The following is a 21,949-nucleotide window of genomic DNA, read 5'->3' as shown; positions in this document are numbered from 1 at the left end:
ACTCTCAGCGGGTTCCTGGCGCCAGCAGGGCCAGGAATAGCTTTGCTTTCTCTCGGCATATCTCGCTCGCTCCGGTCCTAAGCCGTCCGCCCCATTCGCCTTCAAATCGTCCTCAATCGGCCCCAAAAGCACCGGGGTAGTCTGTTGGGCCAGTTGAAATATATATTATTGCTGTTTAACTATTCCATCCCAACCCAACCGCCCCAAAACCCCCATGTCCACCCGCCACACCCCGTTTAACTGGCTTTTCTTTTTTTTATTTCTTCAAGCTGAACGAGTAACCACCGGACACGAATTAAATATTGTCAGTATTCCTACGATAGCCTACCACGCACACACCGCTCACAAACATACATAGTCGAACGATATTCGCAAATTTCTTCCCCTTCTTCTCCTCCCCTCTCCCTCCCCCCTCCCCCCTCGATGATACAATTGCATAGTACACTCTCGTTTTCCCCCTGGCCCTGCTGCTGTGTGCTGCGAACTTTGTATCGGATTGCTCCCTCCTCCTTCCAGCAGCACAATAGCGCCATTCAAAATCGGCACTATTAGGACTATAAAACTGCAGCAGCATCATGTCGTTCGGACAATCTGGTCGTCGGCCGTCGACTACCAAAATCTTCTCTGCCTCGGTGAGTTGAACTAATATTTTTTATTTTTATTTTTATTTTTGGTTCCTCCGAGTTTCCTTTTGAACTACACCCCCGCCTTAGCATCCCCCTCGTCTTCTACTGCCCGCCCTAACACTCGCCATTGAGTTGTTTTCTATTCATATTTTTCATATTTTATTTTTTTCCTATTTTACCTTTTTACCTTTTTAATTGTATGCCCAATCCCATGAATTTCGATTCTTGTATATTCAGTCAGGATGCGGAAGGAGAGCACATGACCACGCGGATTTTCCCGATTTTGCACAAGCCACAAACAAAACCCCGTGATATGGAAATGTTTGTTTTCTCTCCTCTTCCTCTCCACCATTATCCATTATCAGTCCGTCCAGAGAGCAATAATAAATGGCCAGAATAATACGCGGAATTGGCGAGGACTCTGGGCCAGTCTAGTCTGTGTTGGTTTTACTGTGCTTTGTCGGCAAACGTGACGACCTCTGCTTTCACGCTTCAGCCCAGCCAACCACCGCTTCCATCCTGCCACGCGGGTCCACCGAATGCCGCTGTTCCCTGCTCATGCCCAGGGCATAATTTTGCGGCTTGTCCCTGCTCTGCACGCTCGGATTTCTGCCACTAGGCTGGGGCTCAGGCGAGACGAGGGGCCAAAACATCCCCACATAGCCCCGCCAATGGCCGCTTGAGCAACTTCCCGCCGGGGAGGACGGCCATTGGTGGAGGTTGAAAAACAACCCGAGTTGCTCGCAAATCCGGTCGATGGAAATAATGCGGCCAGTTCATATCGAACTTGATTGCTTTATATCGCATTTCTTTACCCTAGACTGGATCTGGAACGGGGGGACGGGGATACAGATATCCTGGTCATGTTTGCGCTATTCCGCTTGGATGTGGGGGGCGGAGTGGAGGGGTGCAGCAGACCCCCCAATATGCCCATGGCATTTGGGATTTTATTGCGCAGGTTGCCCAACGGGCAAATAAAACCATTTATGAAATGGATAACATGCACAGGAAGCATACTTGCCTCGTGCATCCGGCGCTATAGTTCCAAAACAAACCACCCGGCTCGATTTTCCATCTCCCTGTCAACCTTTGGGCTGGTGAGCTGGTTCCATCCTTGGAGCTGTTCAACTCGAATGGCAAGGGTTCACCAAATGCACTTCATGCAGGAGTGGCATGGGGTGTACGTGGAACTTTTTCTGGCCGTCACGGGCGAGTTTGGAGACTTGGTGACCGTTTCTTCACGGCTGGTGGGGAGCTCGACCGCCCGCACTAGCCTTTGTCGAAAGTATACCAAGATCGAGCAGGCTGCAGGCCGGGAGCGAGGAGCATCTCCGAAAAGCACTGCCTTGCTTGCTGCGGATATGTGGACTACAGGTCTTACTTTGGTGAGCTCTGCTGGTTCTAATCACCGAAAGAGAGGAGTGGCTTGTGCGGGTGAGATTCTTTTTATCTGCCCCCAGACGACTCATTACGTGCCTCTACCCTCCTCCTGGTCATTGAGCACGTATCGAGTAACACGCCGTTTGAGAAGGACGTTAGAGGCAAAGGAGGCTACCACGAAAGGCATGATAATGTATGATCCATTGTCATCGCCATTCTCCGCCTCATCGCTTCTGATTCTTGCAATCTTCGATTTCGCGTCCCTGTCATCAACAACTGTTGTCATTCTCTCGAGATAACACAACCGCCTCTCTTAGTTGGGTTCCTGTGATCGCAGGGCAAGCTCAAGTTGGCCAGCTGTGTGGGGACAATAATGATCTTTCTACCAGACAGCAATGCACTTTTCAATACTTGTTAAATACTTCACTATCCAGTGTCAAGTGCTCTCTAGCCTCGTGCTCTGCATTTGTTACGATACAAATATTTCTGTCCCCCTCCCATTTCAATATCTTTGCTCCTTCACGTCTGCCGTCGATTTTATTTTCTTATTATTCTTCCATTATTGTTTTCTGAATCGGGTTTTCGATTTATTTGTGCTTGCCGAACTTTTCAAAAAAAAGCACAATGACCTCCCACCATATGAACTTGGAGACGGACCGTTTGCCCTGCGTGACTAATACTTCTTTACTACAGAGCGATGACTCTAGGATTTGTGTTGTGATGGTTGGGTTACCAGCCCGTGGGAAGAGTCTAATCGCTGGCAAAGGTTCGTTCATCAAGCTGCATTTGTGACTCTCCATATGTACGCTTCTCTAACATCTAGTCAGCTTTGCGATACTTGGCTTGGGTCGGGATTCCCGCGAGGATATTTAATGTTGGCCAGTATAGACGACAGGACACGCCACGACCAACCGCTGCATTCTTTGACACATCCAATCAGGACGGAGAGAGGCTACGACGGGCTGCCGCCGAAGCGGCGGTGGCGGATATGTTGCGTTGGTTTTCCGAGACAGATGGACAGGTAGCAATACTAGATGCTACTAATTCTACGAAAAGTCGTCGGCAATGGATATACAGGAAATGCATGGACGCAGGTATCGAAACGCTGTTTGTCGAATCGAAATGCGATGACGAGGAGCTTATCATGAACAACATTCTCGAAGTCAAGACAACATCACCAGACTATGTCGGCCAGGACCCAGAACTGGCCGCGCAAGATTTCAGAAATCGCATCCGCAACTACGAAAAAGTTTACCAGACGATTGATGAGGATGAGAAAGATTACGCCTATGTCAAGCTCATAAATGTGGGCTCGACTGTAATCATCAATCATATCAAGGATTATCTGTCCAGTCGCTTGGTTTATTATATTCAAAACCTCCATATTCGACCTCGCTCGATCTGGCTTTCTCGAGTAAGTCTATCCTAAAAGCCATTCACTACCTCCTTTTGGGACAAGCTGAATAACATTATGTTTTTTCTAGCACGGAGAGTCCGAGTACAACCTTCTAGGCAAAATTGGTGGCGATGCAGACATCTCTTCGCGCGGAGAACAGTATGCGCGCGCTCTCCCGCGACTTCTCGAGGAGTCTGGTGTCCCTCCCGGCACCAAACTGGTAATTTGGACATCCACCTTAAAACGTACGATCCAGACGGCACGCCACCTCGCTGCAGAAACCGGATATGATAAGCTAGAATGGAAGGCCCTGGATGAACTCGACTCGGGGGTCTGTGATGGCCTAACATACGAAGAAATCGCCGAAAGGTACCCAGAAGATTTCAAAGCTCGAGACGACGATAAATACAACTACCGCTATCGAGGCGGCGAGTCGTACCGGGACGTCGTCATTCGGCTAGAGCCCATCATCATGGAGCTGGAGAGGAGCGAGAACGTGATCATCGTCACTCACCAGGCCGTTCTTCGGTGTATCTACTCCTACTTCCTGAACATGTCGCAGGAACAGAGTCCGTGGATGGAGGTCCCTCTCCACACGCTCATCAAGTTGACGCCCGGCGCGTACGGGACGGAGGAGAAACGTTTCAAGGCGAATATCCCGGCCGTCTCGACATGGCGAGGTAAAGGTACCTCTGCGAAGCACCAGACACCGGGTGAGCAGCAGCAGTGAAGGCTTCTTTTCTCTTGACACCAGGCTTCTTGGAACCCGGGGGATTTCTTGAAGTCGAGCTCACTCTATGTATATCTCTTTCCTTCTAGTTACGTTGGCGTAGCATCGAGGCCTCCATCCTTTTCTTTTAAGTCCTATCTTAAAACCCCTTTTAAAACCCCTTTTAAAACCCTCTCCCTCCGCATCAATCTTTAAGACACGACCGACTCCAAACGTTGCAAAACTCTCCACTTTTCCTTCCCATCCTTTCCCCTTCCCCACCTTAAACAATACATCAGATACACCATACTCCCCTCCCCAAAACCTTTTACATTCGCATTTTCTCAGCTAAAGATTTTTTTTCCTTTATATTTATTCCATTTTGTTTTACTTTTCCGGGCGGAAAAAAGACCAAAAAGAAAGCAGGTCCAGACTCTCACTCAACCGGCCAGACATTGGAACGGCGGATCTTTGCATCGTATCGCGTCAAAACAAAGGAGGCAGAGATATGTATAAGTATATATATATATATATTTATATATATTTATATATATCTGCCACATATGTGTTTTATAAAACGGGATACATGCGTTTTGAGATGATTGATCGATTGGTATTTTAATTATTTCCCCTCTTCTTTCTACCTTCTTAGACGCGCTATGGCGAGGGCGTTTCGAGCGTGGAATTGGGCTATGGAAAATAGATTAGAGAAAATTGGCGGACGGGAGGGCGGTTTTTGTTCTCTCTCGCTCTCTCTCTCTCTCTCTGTGGATAGACATCACTGGACGCTAGCCTGGCTTTTGTGCGCAGGGGCTGGGTGTATCTCGGTAGGCGTGTTTGGTGTCTCGCTTGATTTTCTTTTTAGTTTTTTTTTTTCTATTTTCAATGGGGTTCCTGGCTTTTTGTTTCAGTTGGGATGGCTGATTGTCAGAGTGGTGTGTGGTATATTACGTTCGGTTTACGGGATGGGTTTTAAAGTCCTTCTCATAATACTCAACTCATGCTATAAGTAATTGAAAATATATATATGGAGAATAATATTTGAAGCGTAAAGACTAAATAAAGAATGCCAATCAGCGCCATGGTGGCGGCGAGCATGGATCCCCCATACAATGCTGAAGCACGCCGCCCTATTTCGTTGGCGTAGAGGAAAGCAGAGATTGAAGCGACACAGAGAAGAACTGCAGATACGCTTGATGCAAGGAAGGATGTTGTCGACGAGAATAATCCGGCTTGTTTTGAAGAGCAGTGGAGCATACTGTACTCATCGGGTAAGCTTCGCTGTGGCGATTCGGGCAGGTAGAATAGAGATACTGCGGAGCCTGCATGGCGATCGGGGATCGCCATGAAAAAGCTGGACTGTACGCGGACAGTTCCGTAGCATGAAAAGCAACCAATTACGAGGCCTGATGTTATGAAAAGCTGAATGAGAGAAGCGAGCAGCCCGCGATGTTTGGTTGCAGAGATTTCACATATGTAGCTGTTGGGGTGAACAAGGTCAGCGATATCACTTTTTGCCCCTCGATGAGGCAGTTTACCATTGCTATTAGGACCGTTTGGAAAAGGCCGCAGGTTCATACACGACTAAGGTGCTCAAGAACAGTCCCTGTCCAATTTCGGCAATCAGCCGCCTGAATATAAATACCCCTAGGACACTTGCACCAGCCTCGACTGTAGCGCCAACGGCAAACAGAAGTGCACCAAACGCTGCATGGTCGTCACAGGGCCAATGACGCCAGTGTCAAGTCTGAAGAATAACAGTTAGCTAAGTAGATATGTAAACGGGATTATCCCCAGTTAGGCGTGTATCCTACCCATTGAGAATGCCCCCTGTGGATGTAATGACTGCGGCAGTGACCTATCGCGGCGGGAAATTGATGTGAGGCAAATTAAAACCACGCATAACTTGGTTTTGAATCCCAACCAAGCATCCATGGCGGGGAAGAAAACTTCGCATTACTTTAAGGCAGACGATCAATTTACCATGCTCTTAGCAAGGTAGGAGTAAAGTAGCAGTTAACTACATGACGGTTTGTGCTGACTAATATAGCAGGAGCTCGGATGACGTGATGTTCTCTCCAACCAGCTTCAACTCCAAACTGCTCATAACAGTCTCGTCGCAAACATCCAAGCTTTCCTGAGAATGGGAGGCTGCATATCTCGACACACTCATTCGTTTCTATGGACGTGAAGGCGCAGTGCTACTGGTTTCCAAGCTGACGACACTTGCTGGGACATGACCTAAATCTCACGATCCAAACCAAACCTTCCTTGAACAACTGCCGAGCTTCCACACTGGAATCTGCTGCAGTAGTCAGCACCGGAACGGTTCTATCTACATTCGTATTCCTCCTACCTCTAGCGATAGCAACTATAGTAAAAAGGCCATGTTATCAGCCTTCACGGCCCGCCCTCTCGTCCAGCTCAAACAGCGCGACAAGTCGAGGATCGAGTCGTTCCTAGCGTACGGTGACCGATTACTTGTTGGATTGAATACGGGCACGCTGCGAATATATCGTATCAATGAGCTAAATCATGAGCATAATGGGCATGGGGAATCTCAAACAGATGGACCAGGGGAGCAAGAGAACGGAAGAGAGGATGTGGATGCGAATGGCGCTGCTTTGCAAAACGCAGAGCTACCAAACGTAAAGCCCACAGACCTACTTCGCGAGCAGGAAAAGTTTTCACGGTATAAAATAGAGCAGCTAGCCATTATTAAAGAGGCGGGCATTCTATTATCTTTATCGAACGGATATGTTTCTATCCACGACCTCCAAACCTATGAGCTACAGCAACTGTTAGCGAGGACTAAAGGGGCGTCCGCATTTGCGGTTACATCAAATATCGTAAAGGACCCCTGTACCGGCGTGCCGTCCATCGTATCTCGGCTTGCTGTGGCAGTTAAGAGGAAACTGATGCTGTGGATGTGGCTGGATATGGAACTGGAAGACGACACGGCGGAGATCACATTGGCAAGCGGAATTAAGACTTTAACCTGGACGACTGGTACCAAACTCGTTGCGGGCCTAAACTCAACCTATGTGATGGTTGATGTGGAAACTTCTAAGGTAACGGATATCGTTGGGCCGGGAAGTATCGGCGGGCCTGGTGGACAAGAGACAAGTCGACTTGGAGGGGTAGGCGTCGCGAGTATGAGCTACATTGGCATGGGAGGTGCCGCGCCTAAACCTTTGGCAACAAGGCTGGGAGATGGGGAAACTCTGTTAGCTAAAGATGTCAATACACACTTCATCGATACTGACGGCAACTCCTTGGGACGGAGGCAGATTCCTTGGACCACAGGCCCAGAGGCTGTGGGTTATTCATATCCATACCTCTTAGCCTTGCAAGAGCCATCAAAAGGAACGTTGGAAGTCCGAAATCCAGAAACTTTGTCTTTACTTCAATCCATTTCCCTCCCGTCAGCAAGCATGCTGCATATACCACAACCAACAATAAGCCTAGCACATGCGGGGAAAGGCTTTCTGGTTGGTAGTGAGCGCACCATCTGGCGAATGGGTGCGCTGGACTACGACTCGCAAATCGACTCACTTATCGAAGAAGGTCATTTAGATGAAGCCATAAGCCTAATCAGCATGCTGGAAGACGCCTTGCTCAAAGACAAACCGGGTAGGCTTCGACAAGCGAAGCTGCAAAAGGCACAAGCTCTATTTGACAAGCAGAAGTATCGCGATTCGTTAGATTTATTTACGGAGGCATGCGCTTCTCCCGAGATGGTCATTCACAAATATCCCAAAATCATTGCTGGGCCACTCTCCACTTTCGACGAGGAGAAAAGCGAGGAGGATTCATCGGACGCGGACGACCAAACGTCTCAGAAAACAAATGGCACTGCAGCTAACAGTGTAGACGCTACAGCAGAAAGCATGCCAAAAGCCAAATCACCTGCAGGATATGCACCGTCTGTGAGGTCATTTTTGAGAGGGAAATCTGAAGACGCCAGCGAGACAGGTAGTATTCGTGGAAAGCCTCCTGATATGAAACCGGTGGACAAGCCGCTACGTATGATTTCCAACCACACTGCCTCGGCTTATTTAACTTTGATACTAATACCCACGTAGAAGGAAAAGATTTAAAAACCGCTGCCCATGCTCTCCAGGGGTTTCTGGCAGACATCCGGCGGAGGCTACAACGATTTCTTAACCCCGATGGGACCGTTACGACTTTAGCATTGCAGCTTACCAATGAGACGGACGACTTTACTCAGTCAATGAGGAATGTACTAGGCCTATCTCCAGACGATACCTCAGACGACATCGCGAAGAAACTCCGCGAGACAGCTACGTTGGTTGATACGACTCTCTTCCGTGCCCACATGTTTGCAACGCCATCTCTCGCCGGATCTCTCTTCCGCATCGCCAACTTCTGTGACCCGGACGTCGTGATGGAAAAACTCGAAGAAACCGGACGTTACAACGACCTTATCGACTTCCTCTTTGGCAAAAGGTTGCACCGGCCCGCCCTCGAGCTACTGCAGAAATTCGGCCAAGCCGAGGCGGACGAAGAGGACACTGTCGCCGCACAGCTCCGAGGCCCCGAACGCACTGTCACCTATCTGCAGAATCTCCCGCCAGAAATGATCGATTTAATCTTGGAATTTGCCGAATGGCCTGTGCGGACACGGCCGGAACTTGGCATGGAGATATTCCTCGCTGATACAGAGAATGCGGAAACACTGCAGCGTGATAGAGTCCTAGAATTCCTCCAAAATATCGATGCCAAGCTTGCTATTCGATATCTAGAGCATGTCATTGGCGAGTTGAATGAAATGTCACCAGACTTGCATCAGCGGTTGCTCTCATTATATTTGGATAGGCTCAAACGGTGGAAAGAGGAAGAAATTAGCGCACAACAAGAGTTTGAAAACGAAGAAGAGTGGAGGGATTGTAGGGAGAAGTTCTTGCATATGTTAAAGGACAGTGAGCAGTACTCTCCGGCTAGGATGCTAGATCGACTACCTAGAGAAGGTGAACTTCTATTTACTTCACATCTGTCTTGCCCTTTAAACACCACCAGCTAACTAAGCGCTGGAATGATATAGATCCTGAATTTTTCGAGCCTCGAGCGATTCTTTTTAGCAAGATGGGCCAACACAGACAAGCACTGGAGATTTATGTGTTCAAACTAGAGAGTCCAGATAAAGCTGAAGAGTAAGTGTGGTATACCATTGTTAATCCTTTCCCTTGGAAGACATCCTATACCCTATGGTTAACCCTATGAATAGATATTGTAACTATATTCACCGGCTTGAAGAACCTCGGACAATAGATACTACGACAAAGCGCGTCTCACCCACAGACAACGAAGATGGCCATCCATCCATTTATCACACTCTCCTGTCCCTTTACCTCTCCCCACCACATAATTACAAACCCCAATACGGTCCCGCTATTGAAATCCTTGCCAGACACGGTTCTCGTCTCCCCGCCGGGTCCACCCTTGATCTAATACCTGAAACATTCCCCGTGCACGAGCTAGAATTCTACTTTCGCGGACGCATGAGGGCGGCCAATTCAGTCGGGAATGAAGCCCGGATTGTCGCTGCGTTACGCAAGGTGCAGAATATAGCTGTCCAGGCCGACTTGCAGCTCGGTGAAGAAATCATGAAGGGGAACAATAAGGGCCGGAATCGGTTCGTGACTATTAGCGAGGAAAGGGTGTGTGGTGTATGCCACAAACGGTTGGGCGGAAGTGTTATTAGTGTTTTCCCAAAGTATGTTCATTCTTCAGTTTCTGGGCCCTCCCTACAGTCCGTTGGGCAGTGTTTTCTTTCGAAGGTATCCCTGGCTAACCCATATTATTCGAATAGCAATACCGTTGTCCATCTTGGGTGTGCTGGTAAATGGAACGCCGCTCCTACTCCCTACGTGGGCGCATAAAAATCGACTTTTTCTGTGACACCCCTTTTCCATTTTAGACACATAAATCTAAGCGGATACATTGTTCATACGTATTTTGCTCTTCTTGGTCTGCCCGGCTCTTCCCATTTGCTATCCTTTCCACTTCTCATTTAACAATTTATGCACGGGTATTTCTCTGGCCCACTCTCCCTTCCATGAGCATTCCAAGCACTTGTTTTAGATACCCATTCACCCATAATCCGCGGCTTTGTTCTTTCTTTTGTTGTTCATTTTAGGAAAGGTAGTGTAGTTGCCGGCATTTTGTCAATGGCAAATGCATCCATGAGCCATGAGCAATATATACTCTCAATATCCATAGGAATTAAACTCACGGCCGGGGGAACTGAAGGTAGATCGCTCAAAGCAAAGCAGATCCTCGACCGACCATAGAGCGAGGTTGCCAAGTAACGCGATGGAAAACGGGTAGGCTGTCTTTTCCTCAAGAAATCAATCCGCATCGTCCAAAACTTCCTCTCCGTAATTCTCCTCCTCTCTCCGCTCTCTTTCATTCTTCGCCTTGTCCGAACCACCACCAGATGCCTGTCGATTATTACTGTTGTCTTCGTCCATACGGGTGGTTAAGAACTCGTTGACCTCGGTCTGCAGTGAGCTCACGGCCCCGCGTAGCTCAGAGAGATAAGCTGTCTTTGCGGGTGTTTCAGAGCTGTCCGAACTCCGAGGTAAGGGTGTTGAAAGGGTATGAGCAAAGGTGTGCGTTTTGTTTGGGGAAGTGTATGTTGCGTGCAGAATGGAGGAGTTGCTTGAGGAGGGGTTCGGCGGAGCTGCCATCGTTGATACTTTTCCCATTTAACGGCTCGGCTCGGGTGTTACGGGCTGTTTGGTTTTATCGAAGAGGCTGTGATGAAATTGGATCTGTCTTTCGAAGGTTCGAATAGAGAACCAAAGATGTTTAAACTGAAAGACGATACCTATCTTTAGTCCATAATCGCTTCCATCTTATCGAAGCAACTCGAGCAGCCGAAGTCGTGAGCCTTGGCGTCTTGGTCACGTGAAGTTCATTTTGAGCCGCTTGGACGAAAGAGCCTCAACATGTCAACATCAACGTCGTCTTGAATCTGATCGAAACTTCTGCATCACTGTTGCAATTGTTTGCCATTGACTATCCAAAATGCGATATTGGCCGTTCGGCAACCCTCAGTATCTTCCATTGCATCACTCAAAGAATACATCAACAAATTTTTCCTTTAATTCAAAGGAGGAGGACATGGCAGAGCTGTGGCAGTCTCAGCCATCACGATGCATGCATGCATGGCGTGCTCCCAAGGCTGACGGACGGTTAGCCTGAATCCAGGCCCTGGAGACAAAGAGGAACGTTGGGATGGTCGACACAGCCACAGGTTCACCGAGAATATAAAAACCAGGCAACCAGTCCATTTTTCCACGGGCTGGTATCGCCGTCGCCATGAATGATTAGATGATTAGTTGCCCGTTTAAATCTTACAATCAGCCTGGTCTCAGGTTTTTGCACAAGTTATACTGTTTCTTGTCCCAACTCGCAAAGCGCTCCAATAGCCCCCTGCCTATTGTATTCGGGCGCAAATTGAATTATTTCTGTTGACCAATGAGCCTTACGCAATAAAGTAACCCAAAGCTGCATCGCCGCTATGGATCCTGTTTCCGCCATTGGTGTTGCTGGAGGTGCTATTCAGATCGCAACCCTTATTACAAAAACAATCCAAAGCTTATCCACGCTCCATGGTAAATTCAGTAACGCGGATCTCACCCTTAATTCCTTGATCGCGGAACTCTTGACAATCAAAGCTGCCATTACTCATCTTCATGAATTGTCCAAGTACAACTCGAACTGCACACCAAAGCATCCAGAATACATAGATGGGCTGGATGTCGCATTGGACGGGTGTATCGCCATTGTGGATGTACTGTCCGAGGAAGTTGCGCAGCTGACACCCATCTCGTCGAATGAAGCACCACATCGAGGCTGGGGCCTGCGAGCCAAGGCAAAAGTTGTTTGGAAGGAGGATTTGATGAGAGAGCATAGTCAGATGTTACATTCCCAGGTTCTGGCATTACAGCTACTTCTGCAAGCTTGTCATTGGTATGTGGCCCTCTCTGAAAACACGTCTAAATAAATTGTGACCATCGGCTAATATTCATATCCAGTCGCACATCTTCGGAACAACTTGAGCTTCTTCGGAGACAAGAAAACCGAGATATCATTAAAAGGGTGTTAAATGACACTGCAACGTTACGGTCGGCGACCAGCATAGTGGGAGCTCGAACAGACGAAGCTGCTAGCAGCATTAGGGGCTCGTGCACTGGTAACACGGTGTTTGAATTTGATCAAATTCTCCTCAACGAGGCCCCGTATCGACGTGCGATGCGAAACCATCAGCTGAGCCTTAGGCAGCCAGCCATAGTGCCGAATCGTCAGAATTCAACGTCAACTCCAATATCCCGAACAGATGAAGGCTATGCTAGCGGTACATCTGAATCTACGAACCCAAGCCTGCTCCAAAAGTTCTTAGATTCTACAAATGGCGATGAAGGCATCATCGCTCGCCCGTCAGAATTTCTGCAGTGCCATGAAGATGTGTTAAAGCGCCATACTCTCTCACCCCGCCCGTCACGTTCCCCCGAAACTGACAAGGGCATCGATCGCTCCAAGTCCGCAACTTCCTCGCTTGGGCGGAGGTCTTCAGGGTCGACAAAGGAGAAACTCCTATCAGCATTGCGGCGATTGAACACTTCAAGCCGCTCTAACTCAAGCCTGAGCATATCGCCAACTTCTGGCTCAACAAAGCGCCGGCGAAATCGCGCGAGCGAATCAAACATTAGCATTGACCTAACGTCGATGGACAACATAAGGACACCCGCGATCGTGAGAGCCTCTCAATCAGGTGCGATTTTCGAGGTGGAGAACTTTATCAATGCTGGGGCGGACATCGAGACGTGCGATGTTACGACCGGCCGAAATGCCCTAGCAGTCGCTGCACATTGCAATAAATCCGATATAGTTCGCCTGCTTATCTATCATCATGCGAAACTCGATACCCAGGATGCACAATTATCCACCCCCTTGCATTTAGCAGCGTCTAGAGGTCATACGCATATTCTACAACTCCTTCTGGAAGAGGATGCTGGGGTCGACCTGAAAGATGCCAATGGCAGAACTGCCTTTATGGTTGCTGCCAATGCCGGCCACACCGACGCAGCGAAGATGCTACTTGACTACAATTGCAAGATTAATACGCGGGCCACGGATCAAATGACAGCGTTACACATTGCTGCCAAAAATGGTGATTACGAGATTGCATCTCTCCTCCTCTATTACGGCGTTGATATCGAAGCGAAAGATGTGAATATGATGACTGCTACCCATCATGCTTGCGAAAAGGGCCATGTAGCCATTTTAGAGTTGCTCATAAAGCACAAAGCAAATATTAACGTTGTTGGTGTGGACGAGATGACTCCCTTGATCTGTTCCGCAGCTAATGGCCATTTCTCTACTACAAATCTCTTGCTCCGGACGAAGGCCATGGCTCATAGCAAAGACCAACACGGGATGAATTGCCTACACTGGGCAGCATTTAATGGTCATTCGGATATTGTGGGTCTCCTACTTCAGAAGAAAACCTCGTTGTTTTCGCAAAATCTACAAGGACGAACTGCTCTACATCTAGCTACTATGAATAAGCAGTTCGCTGTTGTTGAGCTCCTTCTTCGCAAAAATGCACCAGTAGAAGCGCGATGCCACCAGGGCTTCACAGCGCTTCATTATGCCTGCTGCGCGCAGTACGTTGACCTTGTTCGTCTCCTGTTGGCGGCTGGAGCCGATATTGAAGCGCAAGTCGATAAAATTAAACAGCGTCCAATACACCTTGCAGCTTCCCTGGGCTCTCTGGAAATCACAAGGTTGCTATGTGAAAAAGGTGCTTCAGTAGACGCACTCAGCTCCGATTCGGCAGGCAGGAGAGCGCTCTCTATTGCTTGCAGAAGAGGCAATCTGGAAATCGTGCAAGAGTTGCTTCGATTCGGTGCAGAATCCCGCCTACTCTATCCCGGCAGTATAGTTGAAGATTCGCCGATTTGCATTGCCTCGAGAATGGGCCATGTTTCTGTGGTCTCACACTTCCTTGCGAATGGCTCTTCTGCATTGGAAAGTGATGAAATGGGCTGGAGTCCCATTCTCTATGCGGCCCATTTTGGACATCCCCAAGTGCTCGAAACTCTACTTCAATATTATCGCCCAACTGCGGATACTCATCTATTCCACATGCTTATTGGAATAGGATTTACACCCGATGCTCCCATATCTCCCGACAATAGAAAGCAAGTACAAAACCTCATTCAACAAGTAAAAGATCGCCAGTTGCTAGGCGACCGTTCACAACCCGAGATTCCGCTGCGGATGCCTTCAACTTGCTCCGCGATACGATCTAACTCCCAACCAAGCCAACCTAGACACCCATGGGAGCGGCAGGAGATCTCTCCCACTCTAGTGTATGATGCGCCAGTGCCACAACTCTCCATGCGACGTCCTTTATCTCGAATAGAACTTCCCACCACCGTTAGTCAAGGCCTTCCTGATCCTCGCCGGAGGATGCAAGGAAGTGCCAGCCAGGAGACTACCCCACCTAAGTCTCCAGCCGCGCACATACAGTCTCCAGAACCGCCGATCAACGGCGGCAAGTCTAACCTCAGAGGCATGAGTGTGTGCCTCAGAATCGTACTAAGGCGCCTGGAAGGATTGGGCTTCGGTGGATGCAAAGCACGAAAACTGTCATCCAGCACGAACCATGCGGAACATGCAGGATGCACAGGAGGAAATAACTCCTCCTCTACCTTTAATAAGGTAACCTTATTCGGGGCGACTGTGCCTCTAACCGCAGAGACAAACACCCCACCAAACAACGGGAACCCCGATGAAATTGTACAACCACCCGATGATGCGGAGGATAGGGATCGTAGCGAGGACAGTATTGATAACGATGAAGACGACCATGATAATTGTCCATCAGATACGCAGTCCTTCTCTACGATTTTCACGGCGTTGGAGGTTTTGGATGACGATAACCGCCCTCGGATTTTTGAACTGGAGGCCTGAGATTTATCTACTTTGACTTTTTGTATGGGCTTGCAATATATATGTTTCGTTGGTCTGCACACTTTGTTATATAAGCTCTATAAAAGAGATAATATTCAGAGAGGTAATAATAATAATATCAAATGGCTCGGCAATTGAGTAAACTTTCCTCCTTTTCCCGTTGCCCATTCAGGGCTACATAACTATCCTTAGTCATTCTCACGTGCTGCTGGTGACGTCCATCATCTCGTCGCAACCTCACCTGTCCAAGATCCATCCACATTCCAGCCAGTTGGGCGGGAACTCGCCCTGACACCTCCAGCTAAGTGCCGATACTTATATGTGAATACGGTGCAGTAGTGTTATGAGAGCGCGGCCCAATGCTCCCTCTATTTCTCTGTCATCTATTATCACTCGTCTGGGTGCGAGTGTCCTGAGCGATCATAGCAACCAACCCAACTGACTTCGCATCGCCTGTCTGCCCACCATGAGCAACCGAAGCCCTGTTCTACGCAGTGCAGATGTGAGCTTTCCTGTACCACCAGAGTCTCCCGATCGCGTTGCAGCAACCGATCATTCTGCACGGCCAAGTTCCTCCAGCAGCGATGCTTCCTCGACTTCCTCCAATGTCACCTCCCTCAGCAGACCCAAGCGCGCCCTATACCGTGTGAAACCTCAGGTGTCTAGCCCTCGAATACCGTCAGCAAGCACCAATAACAGCAACGCTTCTCTCCCAAATTTTTCGCGTCCGTCAGCGCCTCAGATGCCACCAAACAATCCCTTAGCCCATAAAGCGCTACCTCTGCCTCCGCCTCAGGAACTCCAAAAACACAGACCTCGTCAGCACTCACAGGGGTTTTTTGAACCATCTCTTCCCACCGCCTCATTATCCGAACAAACTCCCGTTACTATGACGAACTTATCCGCCTCTCAAATAGCTGCCCAAGCTGCTATGCAACACCAGGCAAGTTCACATCACTTGCGGAACCGGTCGCAACCAAGCAAGGTACCTCAGGATAATGTAGCCAAAAAAGGTTCCAAAGATCATTCCCATCAGGTTTCCCCAGGACACCAGCAATACTCGAATGGGGTGGTTGGAGGCCGTGTCCTCGCAGCAAAAACTGCTGCGAACGTTGCATTTCCCCGAACTCCGGGCTTCGCGCCCTCGTCAACGAATGTCGACCATGAGAGTGGGCATAAGCAAAAGGGGGAGAAGTCTAAGATGAAGATTTTTTCAAAACCGAAACATATTGGCCTATCAAGAGACAAGGATGGGGACAAACACAAGTCTACACCATCCCCAAACAATCATCTTCCCCTTCCAGGCCCCAGTGGCTTGTCACGAATGGTGAATGCCTCTACGACAAGCCTTAACGAATCTTCCACTTCTGCCAGCTCCTCGATGTACAACCTAGCAAATTCCTCTGCAACTACGGTAGTGCTTGCAGACCGACCAGCCACAGGTGAAAGGGAGAAGGATAGGGAGAAAGACAAGACACATAAACATCACTTTTTATCACGGCAAAAGCTAAAATTAAAGGACAAAGATGACCATTTCAATCTACCACTTTCCTCTGCATCAAGTAATTCGAAACCTTTAGATCCTAGCGCTCCTCAGTCACTCTACTCCTTCACTCCTCAATCTCCGTCGACAGCGTCCTTCGCCAAATCGAAAAGTGGGCTCGACCTACGACACGGAGGTCGGGCTCTACGAGAGAAAAAGAAGGAAGAAAAAGCCTCTGCCGCCGCTGCTCACGATATTGGACATCGAGACATGGATGATCGGGTGACTAATGGAGCAGTTGGAGCTAGTTCTTCGTCTGTTCATAGCGGTCCCATTTCACTTGGAAACACAGCTCCGAGTGTATACGGCGGAGAGTCATCTTTAAAAGAAACTTTGCAAGGGTTCGGGCTTCACAACATGGCTCCGGAAGATGCATGGGACTTTTTAAAGGCGAAGCTTTTGGTCCTATTCGAAGGAGAAGATGTTCGCATTGCTCTAGAGGATCTAAACAAACTTGTTTCGATCCATATACAACGATGCGTGCGAAAACATATCCCCTCTGTTATCGTGGAAGATTTGCGTGACCTGCTACAAACGGGCTTTAGTTCCTTAAGCCACTCACTTCATTCCGTCCCTGACGAACGCGTTGTTCCGCATCTCGTCCAGATGTGGCTATTGGTGTTCGGCGGGGTACTTCCTTTCATCCAAGCTGTCTTTCTACCTCTAGACCTAGAGTTTAAAGGCCGCGGCTCAATCATGACTTCTCGTGAAGCGAAAGAGTTTTGGGGCGCACTACCCAACGGCGAAGCCTCGAATAGATCCATGGGTGATGAGCTCGATGTTCGCACCATCGTCCTCATCTCCTTCCGCGACAATGTCATCCTCCCCCGCTATGAAATTTTGAAAGCAACATTCTCGCGCCTCAGCCTTGAAAGTATCCATGTGAATGTCAGCGCGCTCAGCACGACCCCGAACAGCCGTCCAAGCACCGCATCAGCACTCGACTCCGGGTTTGGAAGTTACAACTCCCAATCTTCCACCCTCCTCAACACTACCGCTGGTAGTTTCTCCTCTGACTCCATCGCCGCCTCCATGTCCCGCAGTCGCGCTGCATCCAACACCTCTAACCCCGAATACGTCACCCCATCATCATTTACATCCATGTCCCCACCGCAAAACTCCATACTCAATCCAACCCTGCAAGCGTTCCCCTCGCGCACTACATCCAATTCCGCAGACACATCTCATCTCATCACCGAAACCGTTGGCCGCATGCTCCAATGCATCAGCGTGCTAGCCAGCGTGCAGACAGAGGACGACGCGCAGAAGAAGATAGAAACTCTCAGCAAGGCGCTCAAGCACAACTGGCTTGGCCGGGGACGGACGGGCCGGGACCGTCGAGGTTTTGTGGGTACTAAGATCCGCCCTGTAGTACCGCGGAAGGATAGTGACGATACCTCGACTAGCTTTACCCCTACTGATAACGAGAGTGACGATGGTGGCAAGCTATGAGATGGGGGGAACTGTGTGCAGTAGACGTTGGGGAATACCTTTTTTCTTTTTTATCTTTTTCTGTTTTTTTATTTCTTTTTCTTCTTTGGTCTCCTTATGTACGTTCTGCCGGGCAGCGTACGGATATCGGAAGCGGAAGGCGCCATGAATGATGGAAATGACAATGTGTATGGAAATAGCATCTACGCCTATTTTGTTTTTGATTTTTTGCCATCTGGATGCCGGGATGGGGGTTGTTCAATGAGTGCGGTGCATGATTTTTTTCTTCTGGTTGATTCGACATTTGCCATATATTATATACCCTTTGCCTTGGGCTGCGTGGGTGTTTTTCACATCTATTTGGAATTTTGCAGGTAGTCTTCGACCTCTTCGCCTTTTTTTTTTTTTTTTTTTCTCCCTAACCTTTCTTTTTTTACAATTTCTACATTTCTATTAATGTGTTTTATGACATGAATACACTATGTGCTTTTATTGACAGTTAATCCGCTGGTTATTATCTGACGTGAGCTTTCTTGAGTGTTTGATCGAGAGGTCTTTTTGCCATCATTTGGCCGCTGACCGGTATAAACACACAGATCCATACTTACTCTTAACAGTAGCAATCGCACATTCCATTTTCTTTTTGCCGTCTTTCCTTTCCTTTCCTTTCTTTTCCAATGACATAAAAGGCAGATAATCGCTTCATGAGGCATTTATAAGGATTAGTTAGGGCTTATATCCCTTCGCGGGGGAGCTAATCATGATATCGATATACTATACCACCATATCGTCTCTTCCTGCCATGTATGGATCCAGTGCCTCGTACCCGCAAAATTTCGCCTCAATGCCGTGAAATGACCATGGAATCAGCTTGGGTGAAAGAAAAGGGTGTGTATGCGTATCTACATAACAAGCCTTGTTCTGCTCAAGACACTCAAGAAGAACCAGTATCCCGTATCCTAAACGAATCGAATCACGAACAGCATTAGTCCACTTTATATACGCTCCATCTATCAAGCTTGTAAATCAGTAAATAACCTTCGTGGGTATCAAGGTGAGGTTTGCAGGTCATAGCGATAGGTAGGTAAACGGCTACAGAGAACTGGGCAACTGGTCCGGTCTTGTTAACTAACGGCTTTAAAGACTGGAAGGGATATTATATGGATACGACCGGAAGAAGGGACGGGAGGGACGGAGGAGTGATATATATGAAAAGGGCTGATGATCAACAAGGGGGAAACTGAATTGTTGAAAGTAGCGGCTTGGGAAGAGAAAAGGCGAGTGTTGAAAATAAAAGCTTGTGATGAGAGGTAGATGTAATGGAACTGATAATGAACCAGGAGCACTTGCAGAAAATCATTTCAGCTGGACACGAAGTCTTTTTTTCTTGCTTTCCTCACATATTCCACTTCTATAGAGAAATTCTGTAGTTTTGTTGCTTTTCAGTTTTGAGAGCTTCATTGTAAGTGAGAGACTGCTGTCTACATCAACACTGAAGCAGCTGGTGGTGGGAAGATGTTGTGTTACATCTCAGAAATATCAAGATCTCAGCTGCAATTGCTTGTGCACAGAGCATATTAACAGCTACCACACAATTAAAGTGCAGTGGAGAGTTTATTATCCAAAACACTTAGCAAGCAAGTGAGAGCTGAAGGCAGGTCATGCTCTGTTCTTAACAGGGTGAGACTGACATCCAACAGAATCCACTCATCTCTCCTTTCTTTCTAACTCTCTTCCTCTTTCTTCACCTCTCTCCATCTTCTTCATTGTCAACTCTTTTTGAATCTTGCTCTTCTCTTGCTTTCTTTTACCTCCCACACTCACTGCATTGTCCCAACCACAACAATACATCGCTGGACTGATTGTCAAAGCTCGAAGCCAAGCTGCTCCTTGATCCTCATAACTTCGTTATCGGTTAGATTCTCTTTTCTTTCTCCTTCATCAGGAACCCTCAACAACCACAACAACCCTTCAATCTCACTGACATCCACCACAATAACTCATAAAGCTTTCTTGAGATAGCTTCTACTGTTTCTGTAGTCGAAGCACTCATTTTGCCAGACGACGCACAATGTCTGATTTCACCCCCCTCAATAAGGTTGAGAAAATGAAGTTCGAAGATACTTCTGGTGCCGAAACCATCGGTGACACCGCGGAGGGAATCAAACAACAGGACCCCGAAAATGGTAACCCAGCAAACGGCAACGGTGAAAATGTAAGTTTTACATAACAAAATGCAACACCCCAATCACACCAGTAGCACAGAGTACCTGGGTTCCAAATCTCCATGTCTTCATGTTTCAGTTTCGCGAATAGCCTCGCTAACCCCCCTCCCCCCCATCTCTCCTCTAGGAAACCAAAGCAAATGGGAATACTGCAGCTACACCACGCAAACGTGCGCGAAAAGCAGGTGCTAAAAAGACCAACAGTGGTGACGGCGAGGAGGGTCAAGATGAATCTCCAACCAAGAAACAACGCACTCCAGGCAAGGGAGGCAGAGGGGCCGCATCTGGAGAGAAGCCGAAAGTTGGAGCGCGCGCTATGCCTACCTCATACGAGAATGCAAGTCCCGAAGACAAAATGCTGCTTCGCATGAAGGATGAGGAGAACAGATCCTGGGCTGAGATCCGCCAGGCCTGGGAAGATATTACCGGGGAGAAGGTTGGAGGGAGTACTCTCTGTACTCGCTATGCTCGTATCAAGGCCAACTTTATCGATTTCACGCCGGAGGATGTATGTGTTCCAACTCCTTCGACCCCTTCCTTAATTATATTTGTTTTGAGTGTTGCAAAATGGTTGCAACCGATAGCAAAATATAATATTTCTCATTACTTATTGGGGCATTATATAGGAGGAGCTCCTGCTCCGCTTTAAGCAGGAGATCGAGGAGAAATTCGAAAACGACAAATGGCGTAGTGTTTCTGAGGCCATTGGCGCTGCTGGTGGGAAAAAGTATCCGCCTGCCGCTGTGCAGAAGCGGTTCAAGATATTGAGCAAGAACTTGTCCAGAATGGAAATCGGGCAGAAGGTTAATGACGCGGAGGACTCCTCATAACTGTCACAAGACGGCATCTCTCCAACATTTCTTCAGTCCGTGGAATGGGTCTGGTGATGGAACCGAAGTTTGAACGTGCTTGGCTTTCCTGTCCTTTTTCTTTTTTTCTTTCCTTTTTTTATTCTCTCGTCCTGGATATCTTCCGGACTGCAACTTTGCAACTGGGTGTTAGCTTCTATGAGAGGAGGGAATGGGATACGGTATATGATGAGGGTTCAATGGTTATTTATTTGGTGCATCGGTAGCTTGCGCAATGGGCATCAGTGAAAATGGATCTCACCCTTCCATCCTTCTGTTTCTGTGACAGAAAATATGAGATTTGAAAATTTGCGTAACACCACCACTTCGGTTGAAAAATAATGATAATAAAAATAAAAATATGATTTGTACTCCCCTCATTCGCTGCTCAACTGGCAGCGCTTTTCGAACTCTCGTCAAATATCAAGAGAACCAATCTGCTCTTTGGTCAAAAAAACGGAGTTCAAAAGACAACTGACTTGAAAGGGCAATGTATGCCATGTAGTGCCAGGAGTCGATCTTCCGGCTGTCTTGGTGGTAGCATGGGCCGATACTTCACCGCCGCTCATTTGTTCGAGCCCGACAAGACAAGATCCATGCATGCATCGGCAGACAATCGACCTGCATCGGATGCCGATCAGATTGGTTCTGGCATGGCCGAGAGCGCAGGAGGTTAAATTAATCAGCCAGAGATGCGTTGCCAGCAAACCTAGTCTGTAGTTTAGTTAGAGCTACCCGAACACATCATATACCTAGGCCTAATAAAAAGTTTTAAAACAAC

At 48.1% G+C, this 21,949-nt stretch overlaps 6 protein-coding genes across 6 annotated transcripts; 5 read left to right on the top strand and 1 right to left on the bottom strand.

The window, feature by feature from the left end:
• Positions 1-575: 575 nt before the first annotated feature.
• On the top strand, positions 576-4,132 carry BDCG_16601 (fructose-2,6-bisphosphatase; the record flags this gene model as incomplete). The annotated part of the gene is made up of 4 exons (XM_045425812.1): positions 576-632; positions 2,700-2,772; positions 2,834-3,420; positions 3,491-4,132. 4 exons carry the CDS (start codon positions 576-578, stop codon positions 4,130-4,132), a joined length of 1,359 nt encoding a protein of 452 aa, XP_045280077.1.
• Positions 4,133-6,498: 2,366 nt separating this feature from the next.
• BDCG_02529 (6-phosphofructo-2-kinase/fructose-2,6-bisphosphatase) lies at positions 6,499-10,014 on the top strand (the record flags this gene model as incomplete). Its single annotated transcript, XM_045418068.1, has 5 exons — positions 6,499-8,137; positions 8,197-9,102; positions 9,177-9,285; positions 9,360-9,848; positions 9,945-10,014. 5 exons carry the CDS (start codon positions 6,499-6,501, stop codon positions 10,012-10,014), a joined length of 3,213 nt encoding a protein of 1,070 aa, XP_045274738.1.
• Positions 8,869-11,312, bottom strand: BDCG_02528 (uncharacterized protein). The gene has a single exon (XM_045418067.1). It carries the CDS (start codon positions 10,840-10,842, stop codon positions 10,483-10,485), a length of 360 nt encoding a protein of 119 aa, XP_045274737.1. The 5' UTR covers positions 10,843-11,312; the 3' UTR covers positions 8,869-10,482.
• A 348-nt stretch (positions 11,313-11,660) lies between these two features.
• BDCG_02527 (ankyrin repeat protein) lies at positions 11,661-15,121 on the top strand (the record flags this gene model as incomplete). Its single annotated transcript, XM_045418066.1, has 2 exons — positions 11,661-12,112; positions 12,178-15,121. The coding sequence occupies 2 exons, from the start codon at positions 11,661-11,663 to the stop codon at positions 15,119-15,121; spliced, it is 3,396 nt and encodes a 1,131-aa protein (XP_045274736.1).
• Positions 15,122-15,280: 159 nt separating this feature from the next.
• On the top strand, positions 15,281-18,771 carry BDCG_02526 (HbrB protein). Its single transcript, XM_045418065.1, has one exon. It carries the CDS (start codon positions 15,588-15,590, stop codon positions 18,114-18,116), a length of 2,529 nt encoding a protein of 842 aa, XP_045274735.1. The 5' UTR covers positions 15,281-15,587; the 3' UTR covers positions 18,117-18,771.
• Positions 18,772-20,166: 1,395 nt separating this feature from the next.
• BDCG_02525 (uncharacterized protein) lies at positions 20,167-21,218 on the top strand (the record flags this gene model as incomplete). The annotated part of the gene is made up of 3 exons (XM_045418064.1): positions 20,167-20,310; positions 20,448-20,828; positions 20,947-21,218. The coding sequence occupies 3 exons, from the start codon at positions 20,167-20,169 to the stop codon at positions 21,148-21,150; spliced, it is 729 nt and encodes a 242-aa protein (XP_045274734.1). The 3' UTR covers positions 21,151-21,218.
• Positions 21,219-21,949: the final 731 nt, after the last annotated feature.

The sequence above is a fragment of the Blastomyces dermatitidis genome, assembly GCF_000003525.1.
Source record: "Blastomyces dermatitidis ER-3 genomic scaffold supercont1.3, whole genome shotgun sequence".
Classification (NCBI taxonomy): Eukaryota; Fungi; Ascomycota; class Eurotiomycetes; order Onygenales; family Ajellomycetaceae; genus Blastomyces; species Blastomyces dermatitidis.
Note: the sequence above shows the minus strand (reverse complement) of the source record. Positions and strands in the feature narration are given on the sequence as shown.